The 24051-nt window shown below is 36.6% G+C and overlaps 1 protein-coding gene across 10 annotated transcripts in view; it reads right to left on the bottom strand.

Moving 5' to 3' along the window:
* CCSER2 (coiled-coil serine rich protein 2) overlaps positions 1–24051 on the bottom strand; it is a 190455-nt gene that overhangs the window by 138853 nt on the left and 27551 nt on the right. For all 10 annotated transcript variants that reach the window (XR_006607720.1, XR_006607719.1, XM_045083580.1 and 7 more), the window contains 2 exons: positions 5552–7001; positions 4235–4431 (listed from right to left, as the gene is read on the bottom strand). Coding sequence is in view for 8 of the 10 variants with exons in the window: in XM_045083580.1 (XP_044939515.1) it covers positions 4235–4431; positions 5552–6962 (1608 nt within the window). In the remaining 2 variants the exon portion in view is untranslated. The remainder of the gene's footprint in view (positions 1–4234; positions 4432–5551; positions 7002–24051) is intronic.

Genomic DNA, 24051 nt, shown 5'->3' with positions numbered 1-24051 from the left:
CAGAAATACAAACAGCATAGCACTGACACAAGGATAAAAGAGGAGACCAATGAACTAAAAGAGAGTCAAAAAATATATATATATTTTTGGGCGCCTGGGTGGCTCAGTGGTTTAGGCCGCTGCCTTCGGCTCAGGTCATGATCTCAGGGTGCTGGGATCGAGTCCCGCATCGGGCTCTCTGCTCAGCAGGGAGCCTGCTTCCCTCTGTCTCTCTGTCTGCCTCTCCATCTACTTGTGATTTCTCTCTGTCAAATAAATAAATAAATAAAATCTTTAAAAAAAAAAGATTAAAAAAAATATATATATATATTTTTAAAGATTTTATTTATTTATTTGACAGACAGAGATCACAAGTAGGCAGAGAGGCAGGCAGAGAGAGAGAGGAGGAAGCAGGCTCCCTGCTGAGCAGAGAGCCCGATGCAGGGCTCAATCCCAGATCATGACCTGAGCCAAAGGCAGAGGCTTAACCCCCTGAGCCACCCAGATGCCCCAAGAAATATATTGATACAATCACTGATTTATGACAAAGGTAACTCTGCAGCAGAGTAGGGAATAAAAACTTTTCAAAAAAGAAAACAAAATAACCTTGACTTCTCCTCATAACATGCACAAAAATAATTTCCAGATGTCTCATAGATCTAAATGTAAAAGGCTAAAAAACAAAGCTCTTAGAAGAAAACATTGAAAAATATCTTCAGGACTTCAGGGTAAACAAAAATTTTGCAGTTCGAAATAGTGCTAACAACAAAGGAAAAAATGTAAACTACACTAAACTGAACTTGTTAATTTCAATTCAACAAAAGACACTATTAAGAGATTTAAAAAGGGGGGGCGCATGGGTGGCTCAGTGGGTTAAAGCCTCTGTCTTCAGCTCAGGTCATGATCCCAGGGTCCTGGGATGGAGCCCTGCATTGAGCTCTCTGCTCAGCAGGGAGCCTGCTTCCTCCTCTCTCTCTCTGCCTCCCTCTCTGCCTACTTGTGATCTCTGTCTGTCAAATAAATAAATAAAATCTTAAAAAAAAAAAGGATTTAAAAAGGAACCCATATATATTAATTATATACTCATATACACATATATAAGTGTATATGTATATGTGTAAAAAAAATTACATCCAAAATATATGAAGGAGTTTTTACAAACCAAAAAGAAAAAAATACAGTTTAATAAAAGACCTGTCACAAAAGAGGATATGCTAACAGCAAATAAACATATGTGAAGGTGCTCAACAAACAGTTATTAAAAAACACAAGACAAAAATCTCAGTGAAATACTATACCCCCACCAGAATAGCAAAAATGCAAAAAGACAGACAGCACCAAAAGAACGTGGAATTTCTAGAATGCTCATTTTCTACCAGTGGGATTGTAAACTGGTACAACAACATTGGAAAACTAACAGCATCTGAAGCTATATACATAAATACCCAATAATTCAGTGGTGCCTCTCCTACATATTTCACCAACAGAAATGCATAAATGTTTACCCAAAAATATGTAACAAAATCTTTCCAATAATAGCAGTTGCTAGAAACAATAAACAACCTGAATGTCAATCAATAGCAAGATAAAGTAAGTTGTACTACCTTCACACAAAGAAATATTATAAAATAAGAAACAAACTATAAAATGTATAAAATGTTGCATCAAAGAAGTCAAACATAAAATAGGCATGTTTATAATTCTGCTTATACGAAGTATAGGCAAAACTAATCTATAGTGATATATATCAAAGCAGGGGCACCTCTGGGGGTGGGATTGAGAGAATGACTGAAAAGCACAGGAAACATTCTGGGATGACAAAAATATTCTTTATCACAATGTGGTGTGACATTATATACAAACATTCAAAATTCTCTGTGCTGCATGACAAATATTTCTGCATTTTATTTAGTGTGAGTTACACCTCAACAGAACACTATTTGTATTTAAACCAAAAAATAATAATAATAACCTAGATTCTAGATAATTGCTATGCAAAGTAGTCAGTCTACAAACTGTTGGAGATAAGGAGCTTCCACCACAATGCATATCAACACACTGTTTTTTTCAAAAAGAAAGTTTTATTGTGAAAATAGTATCAACTAAACTAAAGAGTGGGTTGAACTAAACTGTTGTAATAACACAGTTGATTCACATTCTTAATGAAAGCTCCTTATCTTGAAGCTCTCCCCACCTGGGCTGGAAGGAGCACTGTTGTAGAGAACAATCATGATGGTGGTTGGGGAACTGGAGGTGAGGCGGGTGGGGGGAGTGAGGGGATGGGACAGACATGGGCTTTGGTGAGAGGGATAGGGAGGCCAAGAAAAATGAGAATATGTTAAAGTTCTTTTTGGATTAAGTTTTAAATATTTATTTAAACTATTCTAGGCAAAAAAAAAAAAAAAAAAAGCAATTAAAAATAGTAAGATGGGAGAATGTTGTCCAAGTATATCAATAAATGCAAACATAAAAGGACTAAACTCACTGGTTAGAAGACAAAGATAAATTATAATTTTAAAAAAGTTATAACCTATTTGCTATGTATCAAAAAGTTCATAGTAAAAAGTTGGAACATACAGAAATAAAATTGATAAAATATACTAACATCTGAAAAAAAAGGCCTTAAGAGAAAAAGGGTAATGAGAAATAGAGATCACTAAATTATGACTTAAGTCCAATTTCAGCAAAAAAAATTCTAAACAGGTACACACCTAACAAAATACCCTCAAAATACAAGAAGCAAAAAACTGGTAGAATTTCAGGGAAAAAAAAAAAAAGTAATCCTCTAACACAGTAGGAGATCTTAACACTTTTTTCAACATCTGCCATCAATTCTCCATCCTTTCTCAGACTGTTTTCCTCTTATATCAGAAGCTCTGAGATCTTAAGATCTAGGTGCATTCTGAACTCTTCTAAAGGAATCTTTAAGTTATAGGAACAGTGAAGTGAAAAATGTCAGATACTAAGTGGATTATTACTGCCATCTGCTGGACACAATGTTCATTCCCATTTTGATCACACTTGCTTTAAAAAGTCCTAGAAAGAAAGCACATCCTGTAATCGTCTCTAAACTTTTCTCTAATGAGATAGAGATACTCTCCCTAAATTAAATATGTGTCCTCTCTATGTCTGTGCAATTTAACAATTCTCTGGTAAGGATGCTTAGTTTTTCTAAGTCACAGATTTATGAGAGTACAGAAAATTACATTACCTAAAACCTACTTGGACTTTAGTATATCCATGAAGACTACCAATTTTCCATACAGTTAATGGAAAATCATATTTTATTTTATATACCGAGTAATTACAATGAGTCACTTCAAACATACCAACTACACTTTACTCATAGAGCATATTAGCCACATTACTGCAGTGTCTCTTAAAATATGCACATAATAATGTATAGTAGGTCTCCTAGGGCTCACCCACATCTGGTTCCCTTGCCTTCCAGGTACACAGGAAAATTACACTTCTTGCCCAGTTACTACTAATCTTAAATTAGAGTCAACAGGCTATGAGTAAAAATACAATGTACCACCTGCAGGCCCCAGCAAGTAATTGCAAATATAAGAGCTGGCAGCATTTTTCCTCTACAACAGTGACCTTTTGATGGGGCCTCGAAAGGTAATGGTAAAGCCACCTTCTTTTGGTGATGCTCAAGATGGTGAGAGGAAAGCAGCTTAGAACACTGAAGTTGCTCCACAGAGTCTTCCAGACCCACAACAGACTTTGGAAGAGTAAAAATTAAGCTTTTATTGTGTTAAGCCACTGAGTTGGCACTTAAATGTTAACTTCAGCATAGCTTAGCCCTGGATTTTTCAAAAGTGGCACTACTGACATCTTTGGCTGGGTAATCCTTTGCTGTGGATACTACTATAGGGCATTAAGAAGCATCCCTGGCATCTTCCCACTATTTGTCAGTGTACCCCTCAATATGACAACCAAAATTGCATCCAGACATTGCCTTCCTCCCAAATTTGAGAACCACTAGCCTACCTTAACCTGAATACAGTGTATCTATCCCTATATGTGTGTACATAATGTATGAGAGTGTATTTAACTCATGTCATGTGACACAAATATATGGTTTATTATGTATTAAGGTCAGATGTTTTGTAGGCTCTTAACAGATAAAAATTTCTTTCTTAAACTAGGAGAGCTATTTATAAACTTAAAAAAATCCAAGCAGTATTACAAGTCTTTCCATAGTAAGGTAAACAAAATGTTTCAAAAGTATATATAAATTCATACATACTATGCTGTTCATTTCTGAGGACTCATAACTCCCAACTGGATGGACATTTCCAATGGGCTCCAAACCCTCTTCATCCCACATGTATGTTCCATCAGAGCTATCAGATGGAGAGAGCTCAAATGAAGAACCAGCTCTGTAATCAGTATCTGGTGAAATCAAGTTGCTCCCAGAAGTATGTTTTGTACATTCACTCCTGTCTTCAATTTTTTTTTTTTAAGAAGAAAAAGGGGAAAAAAGTTATTAATTCATAGAAATGTATTTCTCAGCTTCTGAAAATATACACTCTAATAACTTAATATAGCAAAATAACTGGCAAAAAAGTATTAGTAATTATAGCATTTTCTAAATCCTAAACAATAAAAAAAAAATCAGGGGATAAAATTTTAAATAACCTACTGAAATGTTTCCCAATACACATAAAGAAAGTTCATTGAGCCATCTTTCACTTCTGCAACATTTCTAGAATTATAAATAAAGCTTCACATTCTTTTAATATTTCCTAAGATATTTCTTTTACACACTGGCCATGAAACTCCTTTCTCTGTGTATATCATTTAACCTTGCAGTTGCCACCTTATAAGAGAAACACTTGTTCTGGCAAAAGACCCTCAGACAGTCAAGGGTTTATGCATATCTCTAGGCATGGCCTACACTCTTGACCAGATCACATGCCTACACTCAATCCCTTCAGTTTGCTCTGTTTTCAGGCTATTTGGGCACAAAGAGATATTTTCTCCAGAATTTTAGTATCAGGATGACCAAGCATAAGAGGAAATATTTAAGAGGTACTAATCTCACTTTTCTCAGTTAAAAAAATAAAGTTCCTCTGAGTTTGCTAAACAAGAAATCTAAGCTCTATTTTAAAAAAGTAAAAAATTTCTAGGATAAAAACACTCATTAGACTGGACATAACCTATATTATTATTAGCTCATTTACCTTTTGGCACAGCTTCACTCTAAACACATAGCATCTATTACCATAAAGGAAGAGACAGTTTAAAATGGCATGCCACTGTTTAGGGAAGAGGGGGAAAAGAAAAAAATCTGAAGCAATAGGAATAGGCCTCTACATGAAAGTCACAGAAGAAAAAGGTAAGATATATTAGGGAAGAGTATTTTTATCACTGTTTTAAATAGTGAAAAATAAGTCTGAGAGCAAAAGTCACAGAAAGATAAAAGTTGCCCCACCTCAATTTTATTTAGATCCATCCCGCCACAAAAATTGACAGCATCTTGGAATTAATCAAAAGGTAATCCCAAGTGTAAGTTCAATTATATTATCTATGAAAAAGCAAACTTAAGAATATTAATATTTACCAGAGACACTTATATCTATCCACTCGTCAGTTTTACTTTTTTCATTTTCCTTGGGGGAATCAAATATATCCTTTGGTGGTACATTTTCATGCTTTTCTTCTTTGAGAGAAATTTCCTCTGGAGTTATTCTAGTTCTGTTGGAGTCTTCTATATCTATAAAATCATCACTAAAGTCTTCACTTAAATCATTCTTATCAGAAGATGACAAAGATGACAAGGAAATATCATCCACATCATCACTCAGGTATCTAATTTTAGCATTATGCTTCATGGTCTGGTCATTTTCTGTTCTATAACTATCATTTTCAATTAGTTCTTGGTCCTTATTTGTAGCTCCATCCTTAGCCATAAGTTCAGCATCTTCTTCTACACATGGATCAGCAGGTGAATTCTTATTACCATCAACTGTGATAGTGCCAGAAAATGGAGGTCGGCTAGATTTCAGTAGAGAGGGATGAACCATCCTATAACCCAAAGTGGAAGTTACACCTGGGCCATTTGGTAAAGCCAACTTCTTTCCACCAGCAGCATAAGGCCTATTAAATCCATACCCTAGGTGATCATTCCCATTGAGCACTTCTGATTGCCGGGAATTTCTTGCTAGCATACTTGACCTCAGAGGCACTCTAATGGGTAGCTGTTGGTTCTGATAAGGCTTTGTAAGATCTGCAGCTCTATTGAAGGAATGTGATCTGGTTATAGATGAAGGTGGAAGGAATGAATTCTGAATGGAATGTGAAAAACTTTGTGACCTTACCATTTTTTCACAAGTAAGAGATTTAATATTGTCTAGGGATTGTGCTAAGCCTTCTCCAGAACTGCTTCTTGTGGCACAGGAGTTTGCTCTAGGCCTTTGTATGCTACCAGCTGAACGGTTACCATACAATCCATTCAACTGTGATTTTGGAGCACTGACTGAAGAATATGAAGTCCTTCCTAATAATGTGCCTTTGGTGAATTTACCCAAACTAGATGGTCCAGACAAAGACTTTTGGTTTAACTCCTCCGTAGATGACACAAACATAGTGGATGGCTTTGCTAACTTTGATGTGAGTAAAGAAATACTTTTCAAGCCTCCCTTTATCCCATTTTTATCAAAAATTCCTTGAGTAGGTGCATGTTTTTCAGGATCAATTACTTTATTGTGTGAAGTTTGAGTACTGTTACGGTCTTCAACACTTTGCGCACTGAGTTGGTATTTAGTTGCTGTTCTCCAATTAAATGAATGGGATGATGGGCAATCAGAGCCATTATTCTTTATGTAACTTTTGACGTTGCTACTCTTGGAAGTTCCCAATAAATTAACAGGTGTCCCATTTGACATTGGCTGCAGAGTACTCCTCACAGATTTTGTTCCATACTTTGGCAGTTTGGAACCCAAAAATGTCTTGATTTGTGTTTTTTCTTCCATGAGCTATAAGATGCATTTGTTCTTAAAATCTGACAGAATCTGAGGAGACAAAAAAGTTGATTAAACGTTCCTAAATAAGCAGAATTACATGGGTTATTATATAATAAGAATATATACTCATAGACAATGACATGCTCCAAAACCTATTATGATTCCTACAAATTTCTTAATAAATATTGAGTGCAGGAATTAAATTAATAAATTAATGTTAGGAGAAAGTAAAGAACATTTTTATACACACTTTTTTAAACTTGGGCTATGCACAATGATAACAAATTCCAGAATTAATAAAACCAGACTGTCAATTCTGACTGAATTTTGAAAAAAAGAAATACTTCTACAGAAAACATGTCTTCCAATTTCCAATCCATATTATTTTTTTCACTTTGGACAATATTATCTCCTTTAAAATAAGAAAGTGTTATTTGTTATTTTTTAAAGTATATGTAATCTTATAAAAACTGGAATACATTTTAAAAATTCATTACTAAAATCACAGTAGGATATAGGAAAAAAATAAAATAGCACCAAAATTTTTTTTCTGACATTAACAGGAGAGATATCAGGTATCATTTTAAGCAACTATCTCAAACAAATTTCCAACTGGTAATATAAATAGATACTACAGTAGGATCATGGTGAAAAGTATAATGGTTTTAATAAAGTTGGTTAGTCCACTAATCTCAACCTCCCAAATTTATTTTAAAGGTAACACAAAACAACAAACACAAAAAGGTTCAATGAACAGACAAGAACATAAAACTGAAATACCTACTGTCCTTTATTTAACTGTTTAATAAAGTATGACATATTCAGGGTCACATGATGAGATCACAAAGATGAGATAGAAATATTAAAATGCTTATCCTAATATTAATAGAAATACAATATGCTATATGCTTACTGCTCACTATATGCTCATTGTGATTATATAAAAATTCTACAAAAGCATACACAAGTACAAAATGTGAATAAAAGAAAAAAACATACCCTACAGTAACTGATGGTTTTTTAAAATTATGTATCTTAATCATATGCTGTCAGTTATTTTTTTAGTAAAAACAAAAACAAAACAAAACCTGATTCAAAGCCATACCTATACTTTAAAAATTGAGAGTTTCTGAAGTATGTGTGTTATTAATTAAGTGAAAAATAAATATTTAGGAAATCATAGAGACATTCAAGTAAAGTTGCTGGAGTGAAGCAGAATTACAAAACTTCCTATCCCCAATAACTAATAAAAAAGAAAGAATATATATACGTGTGTGTATGAATATAATTTTTAGCCAAAAACTCACCAGCTTCAAACAAAAATTGTGTAAACTAAGCACCTCTATACTTTATAAAGTAGTGGACAGAGAAAGATTCTGAACAATGAGGTTTGGCTCCTAGCATTATGACACTGACTGAAAGCAGAAATGGGGAAAAGAGGTGAGTTGATAAAACTCCAAAGTTTTAATAAACATTCTCTAGTTTGGATAGAAATACCTGGTTTGGCATGCTCTAGGAAAGTCCAGGAAAACAACTTTGGCACAGAACAAGGCACTGTTCTGACTTGAGGGGAGAGTCTAAAGCCCCTCAAATTATACTACACAGGATAGAGTGAGGCCAGTATACATTTAACAAAACCTAAGGAGACAGGAAAGCCTGGAGCACCAGAAGAGTTCTTCCCACACTGCCTTATATCCTCAACCACAAAGAAGTAGACAGAACAGCATACAACTGCTCAAAAGGTGTCCTGAAGGTGTGCAGTAAAAGAAAGAGACAAAATCATAGCTAAGGTGAAAAAGGTATCAATGGGAATTCACCCAGGTTCTATCAACAGCAAGTACAAGTCTTGGTCCAGCTATTCAAGTCTCTACCTAGAAAGATAAAAAGAAATGGCCACACAACCATATAAACAAGGGAGTAGAAGCAAGAAAAGAAACAAATTATGACTATGGCAAGCAGAACAAAGGAACACAACAAGAATTCAAAGATAAAAAACAAAACAGGTAAGTTTAAATCAGCTAAGGAAATCAATTAGGAAGTAAAGAACCCAAGATGGAAAAATCAAACTAATTGGCAAGGAGAAAAGTCCTAAAATAACCTGAATACTGAGGAGAAAAATACCCTGGAGGGTATTAATAAATTAGATTATAAAGTCTTTTAAAGCTGCTCTGTTCTAATTAGCTTACAGAGATAAATATGTATTTATATAAAATGATTATCAAAATTCCCAGAAAATAAGAAAATTGATCTTCTAATATTTATTTTTTAAATGTTCAGTTAATCTTGTTTTTTAAAGATTTTATTTATTTATTTGACAGAGAGATCACAAGTAGGCAGAGAGGCAGGCAGAGAGAGAGGAGGAAGCAGGCTCCCTGCTGAGCAGAGAGTCCCATGCAGGGCTTGATCCCAGAACCCTGAGATCATGACCTGAGCCAAAGGCAGCGGCTTAACCCACTAAGCCACCCAAGCGCCCAACAGTTAAACTCTTATAGCACAGATCTGATCATATTCTTCCCTTCTACGATTAAAAACCATGCATGGACCAGGAATAACAAAATAAAATCCCAAATCCACTACAGAGATTGAACTTCTCCATTTGGTTCTACACTCTTTGCAGTACTATACATTCAAGCCAAGATACACTGTTGGACATTCCCCAAAATCTATTCTGTATTTTCTACCTTCTGTGCCTTTACTCTTGTAAAGACCACCTTAAAGGCCCCACCCTCAAAGTTCAAAATCTCTACACCCACAAAACTTTCCAGTTAAAACTGATTCATCTTTCTCTATTCCCTTCACATCAATAATATAGTTGAGTCTGTCTTATATTGTGGGCATGTCTAGTTGACCCGTTAGAAAATAAACCTGTTAAGAGCATAAGCTAAGTGTTATATACTTCGTGGCCTGTCACAGGACCACGAATTTGAAAGATTCTCAACTTTTAAGTTAATTCATAATCTCTTAGCGCAAGTTAATTTAATAAATACTAAATCAAGACTGAAAAACAACTTTGTTTTGTGTATCTGTGATTAACTGGTAGCAGCTTCCTCAAGGATTATGTTGAAAAAGATTCTGAAGTAAAATCTAGACTCTAAGATAAATTATCATGATCAAATAGCAACATATGCCATGACCAGAAAAAGGGACAGGGGCAGTATCCATGTGAGATTACTGCCATCCCATTTTTTTTATAACAGTCTTTACCACAAAACATACTTCCACAACTACAAACACTTTCAGGATAACCATAAGGAAACTGATAATGATATTAGATATAAGGGTCATTTTGCAAATCACTAAATAACACACATTAAAAATTCTGTCCTCTGGTGAGTCAGTCTATGAGTCAGAAAGGCTTTAACATTTCCCTGCCTATCACAAGTAGTCTAAGGACAGAACATTCTATTCTTTCACTTCTCTATTTCTTTATTTTACTGTCTAAAATGAGAATACTATATATTACCTCCCAAGAATATCTTAAGTATTAATAACTTAGAGGTACAAGATAAGCCTACAAGAAAGACACACTACTATTACAAAGTGTGTTTGGGGTGCCACCACTCAGAACAAAAACAAGAAAAATTTATTAGAACCTGAATGCACTATTTCCTTTCAAGAGTACTTATTGATTTCTAAATGCACAAATGACTGTAATAAACAAAATCAATCATCTTGGTTGTGGTCTTAAAGTAATCTGATGGCTCAACTGTAAAGCTTGCATATCTGCTTATAGTATGAATACTGTCACTTCATTAGTTGACTACCTATTATCTTTAAATATTCATGAAACTTTCTCTTATATTTGCTTACATAACTATGAAATTAAATAAAACAAACATTGTGAGTCCGCCTCATTTTAGTAGCTTATGCTACCTCTGATGAACTTTCCCTGATATGCAGTCTGTTAAGTGATTAAAGAATGCAATCATAACAATTTGAAAAAGTACATGCTGGCTACAAAATCAAATGATTCCATCTTCTCTGAAACATTTTACTATTGTCAATGAGCTTTAATTTAATGCTGAACAAAGAATAATACCTGGCACAGGGCTTGGAAATGTCTGAGATTTTCTGATTTAATTTCTGTAAAATGATTTTTCAAATATAGGCACATTTATAGTATTGATATTTCACATCTAAAAGAATTTTCAAAACTATATATAAATTCTTTTTTAAAAAATGAGTAAATCAGGGGCACCTGGGTGGCTCAGTTGGTTAGGCTTCCAACACTTGATTTTGGCTCAGGTCATGATCTCTGTCCTGGGATCCAGCCCCATATTGGGCTCTGTGCTCAGTGGGGAGTCTGCCTGAGACTCTTATTCTCCATCTCCAACTTCCCCTCCCCGCATAAATAAGTAAATAAATCAATCCAGTAAATCAAGGTTTTGGCGGGGGGGGGGGGTTGCTTGTATGTTTCATGCTTTTAAAAGGAATCCATAATAGGATAGGAAGAGAAAAGTAAAAGCAAACTTTACTGAGCATTTACATGATAGGTATCATGCTTACCACTCCCTCCTTGTTTAATCTTCATAACATTGTGGATGTCCTCCCATATTAAATCGATAAACCGAGATTTGGAAAGGGTAAAATACTTGTCCAAAAATTCGTAAAGTACTGAAAATAATTCAGGTTCAAGTCTACCTGATTCCAGGATCCATGCAGACTGCCTTTCTGACAAAGGAATGAAACATTCTTTTTTTTTTTTTTTTTTTTAAAGATTTACTTGAGTGAGGTAGAAAAAGAGAGAAAAAGAGCACATGCAGGAGTAGGACAGGGTAAGAGGCAGAGGGAGAGAATCTCCAGCAGACTACCCACAGAGCACAGAGCCAGACATGGGGCTCAGCAGATCCCAGAATCCAGAGATCATGACCCTGAAATCAAGAGACTGAAACTTAACTGACAGAGCTACCCAGGCACCAGGAAAGAAATATTCTGAGAGGCTTATTGAGAAGTACAAGAGTGAAGGAAGGAATTGGATAATTAAGGCTAGGGAAGCATAAAGACTGCAAAGAACCTAGGTATAATTAAATGAGAAGTTTTGAGAGCAATAGTAGAAGCTTTCACCTTTTCAAACTCCTTTCACATCCATTACCTTATCATCTGAGGAACCACCCACTCACATTCTTTTTTTAGTTTTTCAAACAGCTTTTTGGGAGGTATGAACTACCTGAATTTTGGGGATTTACACAGGCATATATTCACTACTGAGACCCAGAGCAATTAACTGAACAGCAATGCTGATGACTGCATACCCCTAACTAGTCACTTCTTAATATGTGCTTTCACATTCAGATAAATATATCTTAATTTAAATTTTTTAACCTTGTGTTACTCAACCTATTCCCCTAAATCCCCTTCTGCCCTGTTTCTCCTAGCTTTCATCTGTGGCATAAACCGATTCGAAGGCTTGATTACAATAATCAAATGAACAAAAAGGATACCTTCAGCCAAAAGTAAAGGTTTAAAACAGTACTTCTTTCCTTGCAGATTGCTTATGGTTTTAAAAAGACCACACCAAGCTCAATACAAAGCCCCATTATTGTATCAAGCTGACTTTTTTGTCCTCCAGCTACAGCTTGTTAGGCAGATTGGGATCAAAGCAACTTGTGAAAGTGAGGCTTTAAATTAATTTGTGGCTTAGGAACATTAAATAATGTTATTGAATGTAGATTCAAGGCATATTACTTTCTTGAGTTTTAATTTAAGGAACAGGAAAATACTAGCAGATAAAGAGGAACCAGAAGCTCCCCTGGCCAAACCACAAAAATTCTCTCCAAATTTTACCATTTAGTTCCAATAAACTTAAATAACTATGTGGGGCATGCAAATGACACTAGGGTACTGGGCTAAGTAAAGATGATAAGTGCCAAGCTGCTTGAATAATGGCCACGCCTAACACCTGAGTAGTTGCACTGCCTTTTAGAGATTTGTTATTTATTTGACAGACAGAGATCACAAGTAGACAGAGAGACAGGCAGAGAGAGAGGAGGAAGCAGGCTCCCTGCTGACCAGAGAGCCTGATACAGGGCTCCATCCCAGAACGCTGGGATCAGGACCTGAGCCAATGCAGGGCTGGATCCCAGGACCCTGAGATCATGACCTGAGCTGAAGGCAGAGGCTTTAACCCACTGAGCCACCAGGTGCCCCGTTGTACTGCCTTTTAAAATAGTATACAGGTATAACAATTAACCATAGACATTTTATAAAACACCGAGTATTTAAAAAAAATCACATCATGCAATCCTTTAGCTTTTTGATATATTTAGGACATGCTCAAGCAAAATTCCTAAATTAAATAGGCATTGAGAACAGGGTTATAGAGAATCACGGGTCAGGCAGAAGGGTGACAGGGCTAACATTAAAACAGATGGATCATTGCTAGGCTATAAGTTCAAGGATGGCACAGACTGTGTCTGCTATACCAGCATACATTACCAACCCTAAGCTTGTTCAGTATATGGCAGACACTCAATAAATACCCCCAAAATGAAACATTTTGTTAAGATTTAGATGTACTGAGGGGTGCCTGGGTGGCTCAGTCATTAAGTGCTGTCTCTGGTCATGATCTGGGAGTCCTGGGATCCAGCCCCGCATAAGTCTTCCTGTGGAGCAGGATTCTCCCGCTCCCACTCCCCCTGCTTGTGCTCCCTCTCTTGCTGTATCTTTCTCTGTCAAATAAATAAATAAAATCTTTAAAGGAAAAAAAAAAGGATTTAGATATGCTGAAAGAATATCATAGAAAAATAAATTTTAGTAGTAATTTTGACTTAATAGAATACATCATAATTTACAAAAAGAGCTAACTATTGGTTACACGCAACAATACAGATGAATTTAGCAAGATCCTTTAAACAAATGAGCTAGTTATTTAAGAGTACATATAGTGTATGATTCCATTTATAGAAAGATCAGAATGTCACTTCCACTTAGGATGTAGAAAGCTGCAATGACTATCACTACTACCTAACAACCTGGTTGTTACCCAATAATCTTTAAAATCCTAACTTTTCTTGAGCCCATCAGAGAGCCAACATCAAAAGACAACCAAATGAGCCAAATTCCAAAGGGGGCCAAGAACCTCCAAGAAAAGACAAGACATTTTTTTATGTTATATTTTCTTTTCATTATTAATACATAATGTATTATTTGCCCCAGAGTACAGGTCTGTGAATCATCAGGCTACACATTTCACAGCACTCACCATAGCACATACCCTGCCCAATGTCCATAACCCAGCCACCCTATCCTTATCCCTCTACCCTCCCAGCAACCCTCAGTTTGTTTCATGAGATTAAGAGTTTCTTATGGCTGAAACAAGACATTTTTTAAGTTTCACTTTTGACAGAGCATAAAAGGAATAAGTGACCATCATAAGGAGTAATAAGCTTACATTTTCATGGATGCTTAAAAGCCGAATGTGGAGTAAAATGTCGGCTTGGAATAGCAAGCTCTTTCCTATGGGCCTCATCCTACTATCCAAGGAAAATACACCAGAGAGCCTACTCTGAATTGCACAAGCATACAGGAGATAAGGGCTAAGCTGCAACAAGGACAAAGACCCACTAGCTTCTATGCATCCTTCTATTTTATGCAGCAAAGCCTTAAACTGCTGGGGAAGGGGCACCAAACCCTTTGGTCCCTGGGACACAGGGCAAAATCCCTGCACCTGGGAAATATAATGGAACATAAAAACTGTACAGTTGATCCATTTATATAAAGGGAAGATCGAGAACAGACTAATTATAATGGTAACGATTAGGACAGAGCAATGGTTCACCAATATTGGTGTGTATCAGAATCACCTGAGAGGGCTTATTAAAACAAGACTGCTGCCCCCCTCAGAGCTTCCAAGTCAGTATGCCCAAAATAGATTCTTAAAACATGTATTTCTAACAAGTTCCTAGGTGATACTGAAGTTACCAATCTGAGGTTAACATAGAGATTACCTCTATGAGAAAGGGTTGACTGAGGTGTTGGTAACAGTGAATACTATGTAAAAATTCACTAAGAGGTACATCATTTAAGATTTATGCACTTTATTGCATGTAAGTTATAACTCAATTTTTAAAAAAGCTTCTCTAAAGATTTAGAAACCTTTACACTAGTATTTCCTGTATTTCAAGACAATCAAATAATTGATGATAAAAGATTCCTTACAAAAGAATCATAATAAATGCAGAAAAAATGATGGAATCACAAAATAAGACAATCAGATACACTTGTTGCTGGTTAGCAAGCAATCCCTAATGAATTAGTAATATCCAGGTAGCAATCACTAATGACTATTAAATCCATTACATGAAAAGAACCTTGGGGCGCCTGGGTGGCTCAGTGGGTTAAAGCCTCTGCCTTCGGCTCAGGTCATGATCCCAGGGTCCTGGGATCGAGCCCCACATCGGGCTCTCTGCTTAGCAGGGAGCCTGCTTCCTCCTCTCTCTCTCTGCCTGCCTCTCTGCCTACTTGTGATCTCTGTCTGTCAAATAAATAAATAAAATCTTTAAGAAAAAAAAGAAAAGAACCTTTTTCTGAATCAATCTTAATGTCCTATTTTAAGACAAGAGGACCATCTATGAAATATTCTTGCCAAAACAAACTCAACTTGAATCTATTCAAGCCTCTAGGTCTACTAGTTTACAGGAACAAGGAACAGAAAAACATGCTGAACAACATTAGGACACCATCAGCCAAATCTAGAATATGAAAATGCTACAAGAGGAAGGATTAAGTTTCTTTCCTCAGCAAATAAATAGGAAGAAAATGTAAATTTAAGAGATACATTAACCAAATGCAATGTGTGGACTTTGCACGGATCCTAATTTAGTCAACCCCCAGTAATAAATAATTGTTTTTGAGACAATTCAGGAAAATTGAGCACCAAATGGGTATTGGATTGTATTATGGATTTTATTTTTTTGTTGCTGGGAATGTTAAGAGCATAATGCTCATAGCTTTAAAAAAAAAGTGTTATACATGAAACACTACTGACAACTGCTAAAAGCTGAGTGAGAAGACACTGGAAGGGCAGGGAAATAAGTCCGTTTGATACTTTATATATAATTTTTCCTTTAAAAAAGGAAACCTCAGGGCTCAGTTGCTTAAGCATCCAACTCTGAGTTTTGACTCACGTCATGATCTCAGGGTCCTGAGATAGCCCCAGGTCCAGCTCCACACTCAGCAGACTTTTTTTTTTTGTTGTTTAAGATTTTATTTATTTATTTGACAGACAGAGATCACAAGTAGGCAGAGGCGTGCGGGGGGGGGGGGGGGGGGGCAGCAGGCTCCCTGCTGAGCAGAGAGCCTGATGTGGATGGAGCTCCATCCCAGGACCCTGAGATGATGACCTGAGCTGAAGGCAGAGGCTTAACCCACTGAGCCACCCAGGGGCTCCTCAGCAGACTTTTCTTAGTAGATTCTTTTCCCCTTCTCTCTCCTTCCCCTATATTCTTTCCATCCCCGCAGGCATGCTCTCTTTCTCTCTGTCAAATAAATAAAAATCTTTAAAAAATAAATAAAAAGTAAATTTTTTAAAAAAGTACACCAAATAAGGATGTGTCCATAAGAGGAAGAGAGGTGTGATAAAATACAACACATTCTACATGTTCCCCCTCCTCCTCTTAACATTCATTCTCTTTCTCCAACCCCCTCCCACCTCTCTTTCTTCCTTCCCTTCCCCTCAACCAGTTTAGGAATACTTCTCTTTTTCCCTCAATAAGTCTCAGTTTGTACAACCTTTCAGAGAACTCCCAAAGTCTAGATCTCTACATTTAACTTCTCCCACAAAGGCCTGTGATTCAGCAGTACCATAAGCCTAAAGGCGTGAAAGATACCATCAAGAGAAAAACTATCTTGCAAAGTAGTAAAGGGTAATGGGTAAGAAGGCTGTGGAGTTCCTCAGATTAGACTCTTATACTCAGATCACTTTCTAGGAGCGTGGTATAGGACAAAATACTTTGTCTCTCATTAAATCTCAGTTTTTTCATATGTAAATAATAGTACCTAATCAGGATTTTTCTCTATGGCCTTGCTGTTTTTAGGTTAACACAACAATCTAATCTGATGAAGCCAGTCTGGACCTGTTGTTTTTAACATCTGCAAAGGGATATTTCCTAAAAACACTACCAAGTAACCTTTGGTGACCCTTACTACACCAAAGTGTTACTGTATTACAAAGCTCAGAAAAATGCAAAAGTGGTTGTGTCACAGTTTACTTTGTGGTTCACAAAAGTGAGACACATAACAATTTATTTTTTAAGTAAAACAAAATGTTTTCACCAAAATGTCCAGGTCACAGTGCAATGCATCCATTTACAGTTTCATCATCAGCATGGCACAGAATCTCTCTATAATACTTCCAGCTCCTTTCCCATATTCAAGCTTTAACCAAATACTGAGTAATATACAGAATTAAATAGTATACACTTGGTGCAAGAGCTACAGTAACACCTAATGTAAGCTTCCTCTGATGATTCTGGAAGCATCTCAAGACTACAGGATTTGTCTCAGAGTTACCACAACAATTCAGTTATTTCACTGAAAAATTGGAATAGATATTTCACTAATTAGAGATTTCTAGCTAAAAGAATAGCTGGATCACAGCCACCCATTCTTAAAGAATTTCAAAAGAATAGTCATTCATGTTTTCTAGTTCCTTCAGAGTTGCAAGTGACCATAAAGCAGATAAATCAAATTTCTGTAGTTCCTCGAGTACAGATCCTTTACCTCTTTGGTTAACAGTGTGGAGATTCCTTAAGAAATTAAAAATAGAGCTTCCCTATGACCCTGCAATTGCACTCCTGGGTATTTATGCCAAAGATACAGATGTAGTGAAAAGAAGGGCCATCTGTACCCCAATGTTTATAGCAGCAATGGCCACAGTCGCCAAACTGTGGAAAGAACCAAGATGCCCTTCAACGGACGAATGGATAAGGAAGATGTGGTCCACATACACTATGGAGTATTATGCCTCCATCAGAAAGGATGAATACCCAACTTTTGTAGCAACATGGACGGGACTAGAAGAGACTATGCTGAGTGAAATAAGTCAAGCAGAGAGAGTCAATTATCATATGGTTTCACTTATTTGTGGAGCATAAGAAATAACATGGAGGACATGGGGAGATGGAGAGGAGAAGGGAGTTGAGGGATATTGGAGGGGGAGATGAACCACAGGAGACTATGGACTATGAAAAACAATCTGAGGGTTTTGAAGGGGCGGGGGGTGGGAGGTCGGGGGAGCCAGGTGGTGGGTATTATGGAGGGCACATATTGCATGGAGCACCGGGTGTGGTACATAAACAATGAATTCTGTTACACTGAAAAGAAATTTAAAAAAAAATTCTGGTCAATTCTTGAATTATATACAATAGTATTAGTAATGACCAAATTAACTAATCCTTTAGAAATAAAGCTCTAAAAAAACAACAACAAAAAAAAAACAAGTCTACCTATAGCTGAGAGTTAGATGTTCCCATTATCTGAATCAATAATAGTGGGAGGAGGTTACAGGAGTTCTTTTGAGGAGCAAACTTCACAAAGCCAATCAGGGTCCTGGGACCAGGAGAAAAGAATAAATGCTGAAGGTTCACAGATCTTAAATACAAAGGCTCCTCCACTCATTTTCAACTCATAAGCTTTTGCACATCTGAGTGAAGCTAAGTGAACATAAGGTTCATATGAAGCTATGAATCTTTTCCCCTCAATAAGTCTGTTTCTACATGCCCATCAGCATGAGCATGTTACCAGGAATATGATACTATCTGAAGACAGATTTTTCTTGCAGAAGCCAACACTTGAACCACTGCTTAGGCAAAGATGCAGAAAAGAACTAGGTTGACCTTTAGTCACCATCTGACTTATCAAGAGCAACTATGACATTACAAGATTTTTAACCTCCATGATAACTAGAGCCTAACCTCAAACAAGATGTCCTTTGTTGCTACATGTGTCTTCTGAATCACTACAGGTAGAGGAAATAAAAATAAAAACTGAAAATACATGTGTGTTCTCTCTGAAGTCTAAATGGCCAAACTATAGCCAGCAGGTAAGGAAAGAAATCTGGATGAAATTAAAAGGAAAAGAACCCACAGCTAAAAATATGCATTAAATTACATTAATTAAATCCCTTCTCCAACAAAACTATTACTGTATGCTTTCTAGGACACTATTACAATATTATCTTTAATACCATTTATTTGTTGAGCTAATATTTACTGACCATGCATTATAACCCAATCACTGGACAAGGTCCCAGGGAAATGTTTATGACTAAAACAACATAAACCTTGCATTCACATAGGAAAGACTGAACATGCATGTGAAGACTACTTCTTCTACTACATGCATAAAAATATAATTAGTGTTATTAAAGATGGTATCAGAACATACAATGGGAACCAACTCCAATGGGAGGATAAGGGTAGGATCAGGGAATTTTTCAAGGTTTCTATGGTAAGTGTAAGTCATCATCAGGCCAGAACAATTCCACTAATTGCTTATAAAGGCTCATGGTTGATTTGTTGAGTTTTGGGACCCACAGCTCCCACAACATGGCAAGATCTCCCACTAACATATATTTAAACATAGAGTTTCTTCTGCCCGGAATGCACAACCCCTCACCCTTCACACATTCTTCATAGCATCAAGCAAACTTTGCAGTGCCCAGTCCAGCAAGTTAAAGTTCTGGGCTTCTGTCAACAAATCAAGATGCTCCTCAGACCACTTTAAAAGGTTTATGTTCCCTCCACTGGAGGCCAAGCTCTCTGAGAAACTGGACTATGGCTTTTACTCATCTGTTTCTTCTTTCTAGCCTAGGACATAGCCTGGCACAAAATAAGTGTTTTATAATGAACAGCACATCCCTTAACAGTGTCTTGCTGAGAAATGTTAGTTTTACTTCAAATCCACAATATTAACACTTTTGTATAAAAAGTATAAGCTTGACAGAAAATGGGCAGTATATTTCAACTAATATCAGAAGTCCTAAAGAACTGGCTTATAGCTTCTGTTTATCAGCTCCTCTTTTCCTAGGCAAAAAAGGTACCCAAATTCATGATACTGGTGTTTTTCTCACCCCTCCACAAACCACACTGGGTTATGAAGCCCAGTTAACAAAACAATCTTTTTCCTGATAGTGTCTTTCTGGCTTAATAATTAATTCCAATTTGCAATCTCAATCCCTACTCATATCCATGATGCCTAACTCTTCAGTCTTTCTAAAGAAGACACCTACAATTTTTGGTATAAGACATGATTTAAAAAAACTAAGTAACAAAGAAATTGGATATGATATAATCAGTCTCAGTCTGATTGTGCTTTTTACCTGCTGACTCCTAGTGTGATTTAGTTATAAAGTATTTTATTTTTTTATTTTATTCTTAAAGATTTACTTATTTGAGAGAGAGCACACACATTAGTAAGAGGGGCAGAGGGAAAAGGAGAGAGAATCCAAAGTAGACTCTGTGCTAAGCCTTACATGGGGCTTGATCTCACAACCCTGAGATCATGACCTGAACTGAAATCAAGAGTTGGATGCTTAACCAACCATGCCACCCAGGTACCATAGTTACAAAGTATTTTAGATAATTACCCTGCAACTTTTAACAGCAACTAGGACACCCACACTTTATAGTTTTAAAAAGTAAAAATCCTCAACCTAATAATTAATAGTATTTAATTAATCCCTAGAGTATTTACTCTGAGAATATTCTTGATTTGGCATATACCAAAGTGATTAAAGTTAGGTGTAATGTTTCCATCTAAAAATTGATCAAGATATATGGATAAAACATAAGGACCATTAAATATAAGAACAATTTTACTGTGATTAAGACCAACACAATTCAACTTCTTCCTCTGCAGGGAAACCCTGCTTAAGCCACTGTATACCTACACTTCTGATTACTACACTTTTTCATTAAGCAGCTATGAGATAAGATCCTAAAAAATAGAAAAGGTAAGATAAAGTCCCTACTAGGAGAAGCTTAAGATCTCGTAAAGGAATTCCTATCTAAGGAAAGAATATCTCATTATGGTAATAACTTATCTTCATTCAGTCATCAAACATTTACTGAAAGCCTATTACAAATCAGGCTCTATGTTTGAGGGTGCAAATACAAGACACTCCATACAGAGAAAAAGATATATAGACAAAAAAGGAGAAATGAAGCTCTTTAATGGTTATAGAGGAGTGTACAGAGTAGTACATGGTGGTACATATACAAAACACCAAAAAAACTCCTTAACTGGGAGAAGAGAATATCATAAAAAGCTTCATAGAGGAGGCAATGTTTAAGCTGCTTCAATTAATTAATAGTAACAAAGACACTGAATGTGAAAAGTAATACAGCCTAGGAGCTAAACAAAAGCACAAAACCAGCATGGCACATTCAAGAAAAAGTCATTAACTATTATTAAACAAGAGTACAGAACAGGATTCAAAGAATGCAGCAGGAAAAGAGAATATTGGAGAGAAAACAAGTCCACAGAAAGCCTTCTGTGCCATAGTAAAAAGGGTGGACTTTACTACAGGAGTTAGGAAGTTCAGGGGTTTAAGTCAGAAAAATAGTGACCTGATCTCAATTTTGAAATGTCTGAAATTTTGAAATGATTTTACTATGGAGGATGGAGTAGAGGAAGAAAGGGAGATAGGTCAGATTATAACATAAGATGGCAAGGATTATAACAAAAAGGTTAGAGAAAAGGTACAAACACAAAATATATTAACTACTGAATCAAGAATTTTATCACAATAGTGGGCACAAAATGAGAACACAATATTTAATTGGAATAAATGGATGAGTAATTGAGTAAGCGATTAAATGTAGAAGATGAAAGAGAAAATAGGGTTCAAAATTTCAGGCTGTCTGATCTGACAAGAGAGTAGTACCTTTAACTGAGGGCAAACATTGTATCTGGAAAAAGAGATGATGAACTTAGCATGTCAACCTGACTTTGTGGTACCTATAGAGGGTACAGGTAGGGGTGTTTACTAGTCATGTAAAGGAGTCCAAAATGCAAGGACAACGTTTCAATGGAGATGATGATTTGGGACTTGTCAGCACAGAGATAATCATCAAATGTTCTACCAGAAACAGTTGAGGCCACCTAGGGAAGATGTAGAACAAGGAGAAAAGGGCTAAGGGCACTGTCCAGAGGATCACCAACATTTAAGGAATGAACAGAAGAAGAAAAAACAAAAAAAAAAAAAAAAAAGAGAGAGAGAGATGGCTGAGAATGTATAATCCAAAAAGAAATAAAAGAACTGGAAGAGAATTTTTTTTTTTTTAAGATTTTATTTATTTATTTTACAGAGAGAAATCACAAGTAGATGGAGAGGCAGGCAGAGAGAGAGAGAGAGGGGGAAGCAGGCTCCCTGCTGAGCAGAGAGCCCGATGCGGGGCTCGATCCCAGGACCCTGAGATCATGACCTGAGCCGAAGGCAGCGGCCTAACCCACTGAGCCACCCAGGCGCCCCTGGAAGAGAATTTTTAAATGATAGTGACAGTAGTGTCAAATTGCACAGATAAGGAAAGAAAATCTAAAACCTAAAAAGAATGATTTGACTAAGTAGTTTACAGATTTGGTCACTTTTGCCAGAGCAGTTTCACAATGCAAGATGAGGCACAGACAAATGACTACAATGAGTAAAAGAGTAAAAAAAGATAAGGGAATGAAGTCAAGAAACATAACCCATTCTTTCAAAGACAAAAAAGAAAAAGGCAATTGTTTTTGGTGTTTTGTTTTGTTTTTCCCTAATTTTGTGGTCTCTTTTCTGTTTCTAAAATACAGGGAAAGAGTTAAAAGAGAAAGTTAAAAATTTATTTTAAAAATGGTGGGGACAACAGCTAGAGCAAACGCACATAGGATACAAGATCTAGGTAGACATCGGTCCCATTATAAGACTTGGAATGTTAGACAAGAAGACAAGGCAGAGGTTCTGATTTATAGCTGAGCTGCAAAGAAGGTGGCAGCTTAACAGGAGCACTGTCCAGGGCTCTAGCCCCAGGAATACTGAACACTGCGACTACAGTAGCCACACTGATTATAGGCCCCATGAGCTCATGGGTCCATCAGTAAGGACTGGTGGAACCTGTAGGGATGGAAATTGTACTTGCAGCTGAATGGTAGTAGATAAAGTAGGGACCAGGCCTTACTAAATGTTATGAGCACACAGGAAAACTGCCCAATATAAATAATTTCAAAAATGTATAATGAAATCCCTACAACATATAATCAGTTTAATTAAAAGACTCATTTTTCAAATTCTCAGCATCTAGCACAGTGTCTGACATAAAAGACAACAGTAGATACAAATGAATGATGTTCTAGGGCTAGCTCAGGCCAAAATCCCAAGAGACTGGAAAATCTGTAGAAGGTAGGCACTGCAGTATCCCCATGACTTGAACAAGAAACTCTTCTTATTATGGGACCAGGAGGGTGGAAAGACTTAATTGCTCGTGCTGAAGACAAGAAAAGACAATGTGATTGTGAGAGGCCTTAATGATAACTAATTTTTATCAAGAATGGTATGTTTAAAAAAAAAAAACTTATGTGCATCAGCAAAGGAAACAGTCAACAAAACGACGAGCCAACACATGGAATGGGAGAAGATATTCACATGACACTACAGACAAAGAGCTGATATCCAAGATCTATAAAGAACTCTTCAGGGCACCTGGGTGGCTCAGTTGGTTTAAGTCTCTGCCTTCAGCTCAGGTCATGGTCTCAGGGTCCTGGGATAGAGCCCTGCATCCAGCTCTCTGCTCAGTAAGGAGCCTGCTTCCCCCTCTCTCTCTGACTGCCTCTCTGCCTACTTGTGATCTCTCTCTGCCAAATAAATAAATAAAATCTTTAAAACAAAAAAAAAAAACTCCTCATAATCAACACACAAAAAACAGATAATCATGTCAAAAAATGGGCAGAAGACATGAACAGACACAAGAAAAGTGTTCACCACCATTAGCCATCAGGGAGATTCAAACCAAAATCATATTGAGATATCACCTCACACCAGTTAGAATGGCCAAAATTAACAAGACAGGAAACAACAAGTGTTGGAGAGGATGTGGAGAAAGGGGAACCCTCTTACACTGTTGGTGGG

Source organism: Mustela putorius, unplaced genomic scaffold (assembly GCF_011764305.1).
Source record: "Mustela putorius furo isolate JIRA1106 unplaced genomic scaffold, ASM1176430v1.1 tig00000698_pilon_pilon_pilon, whole genome shotgun sequence".
Lineage (NCBI taxonomy): Eukaryota > Metazoa > Chordata > Mammalia > Carnivora > Mustelidae > Mustela > Mustela putorius.
This window is presented reverse-complemented; position numbering and strand designations above follow the sequence as displayed.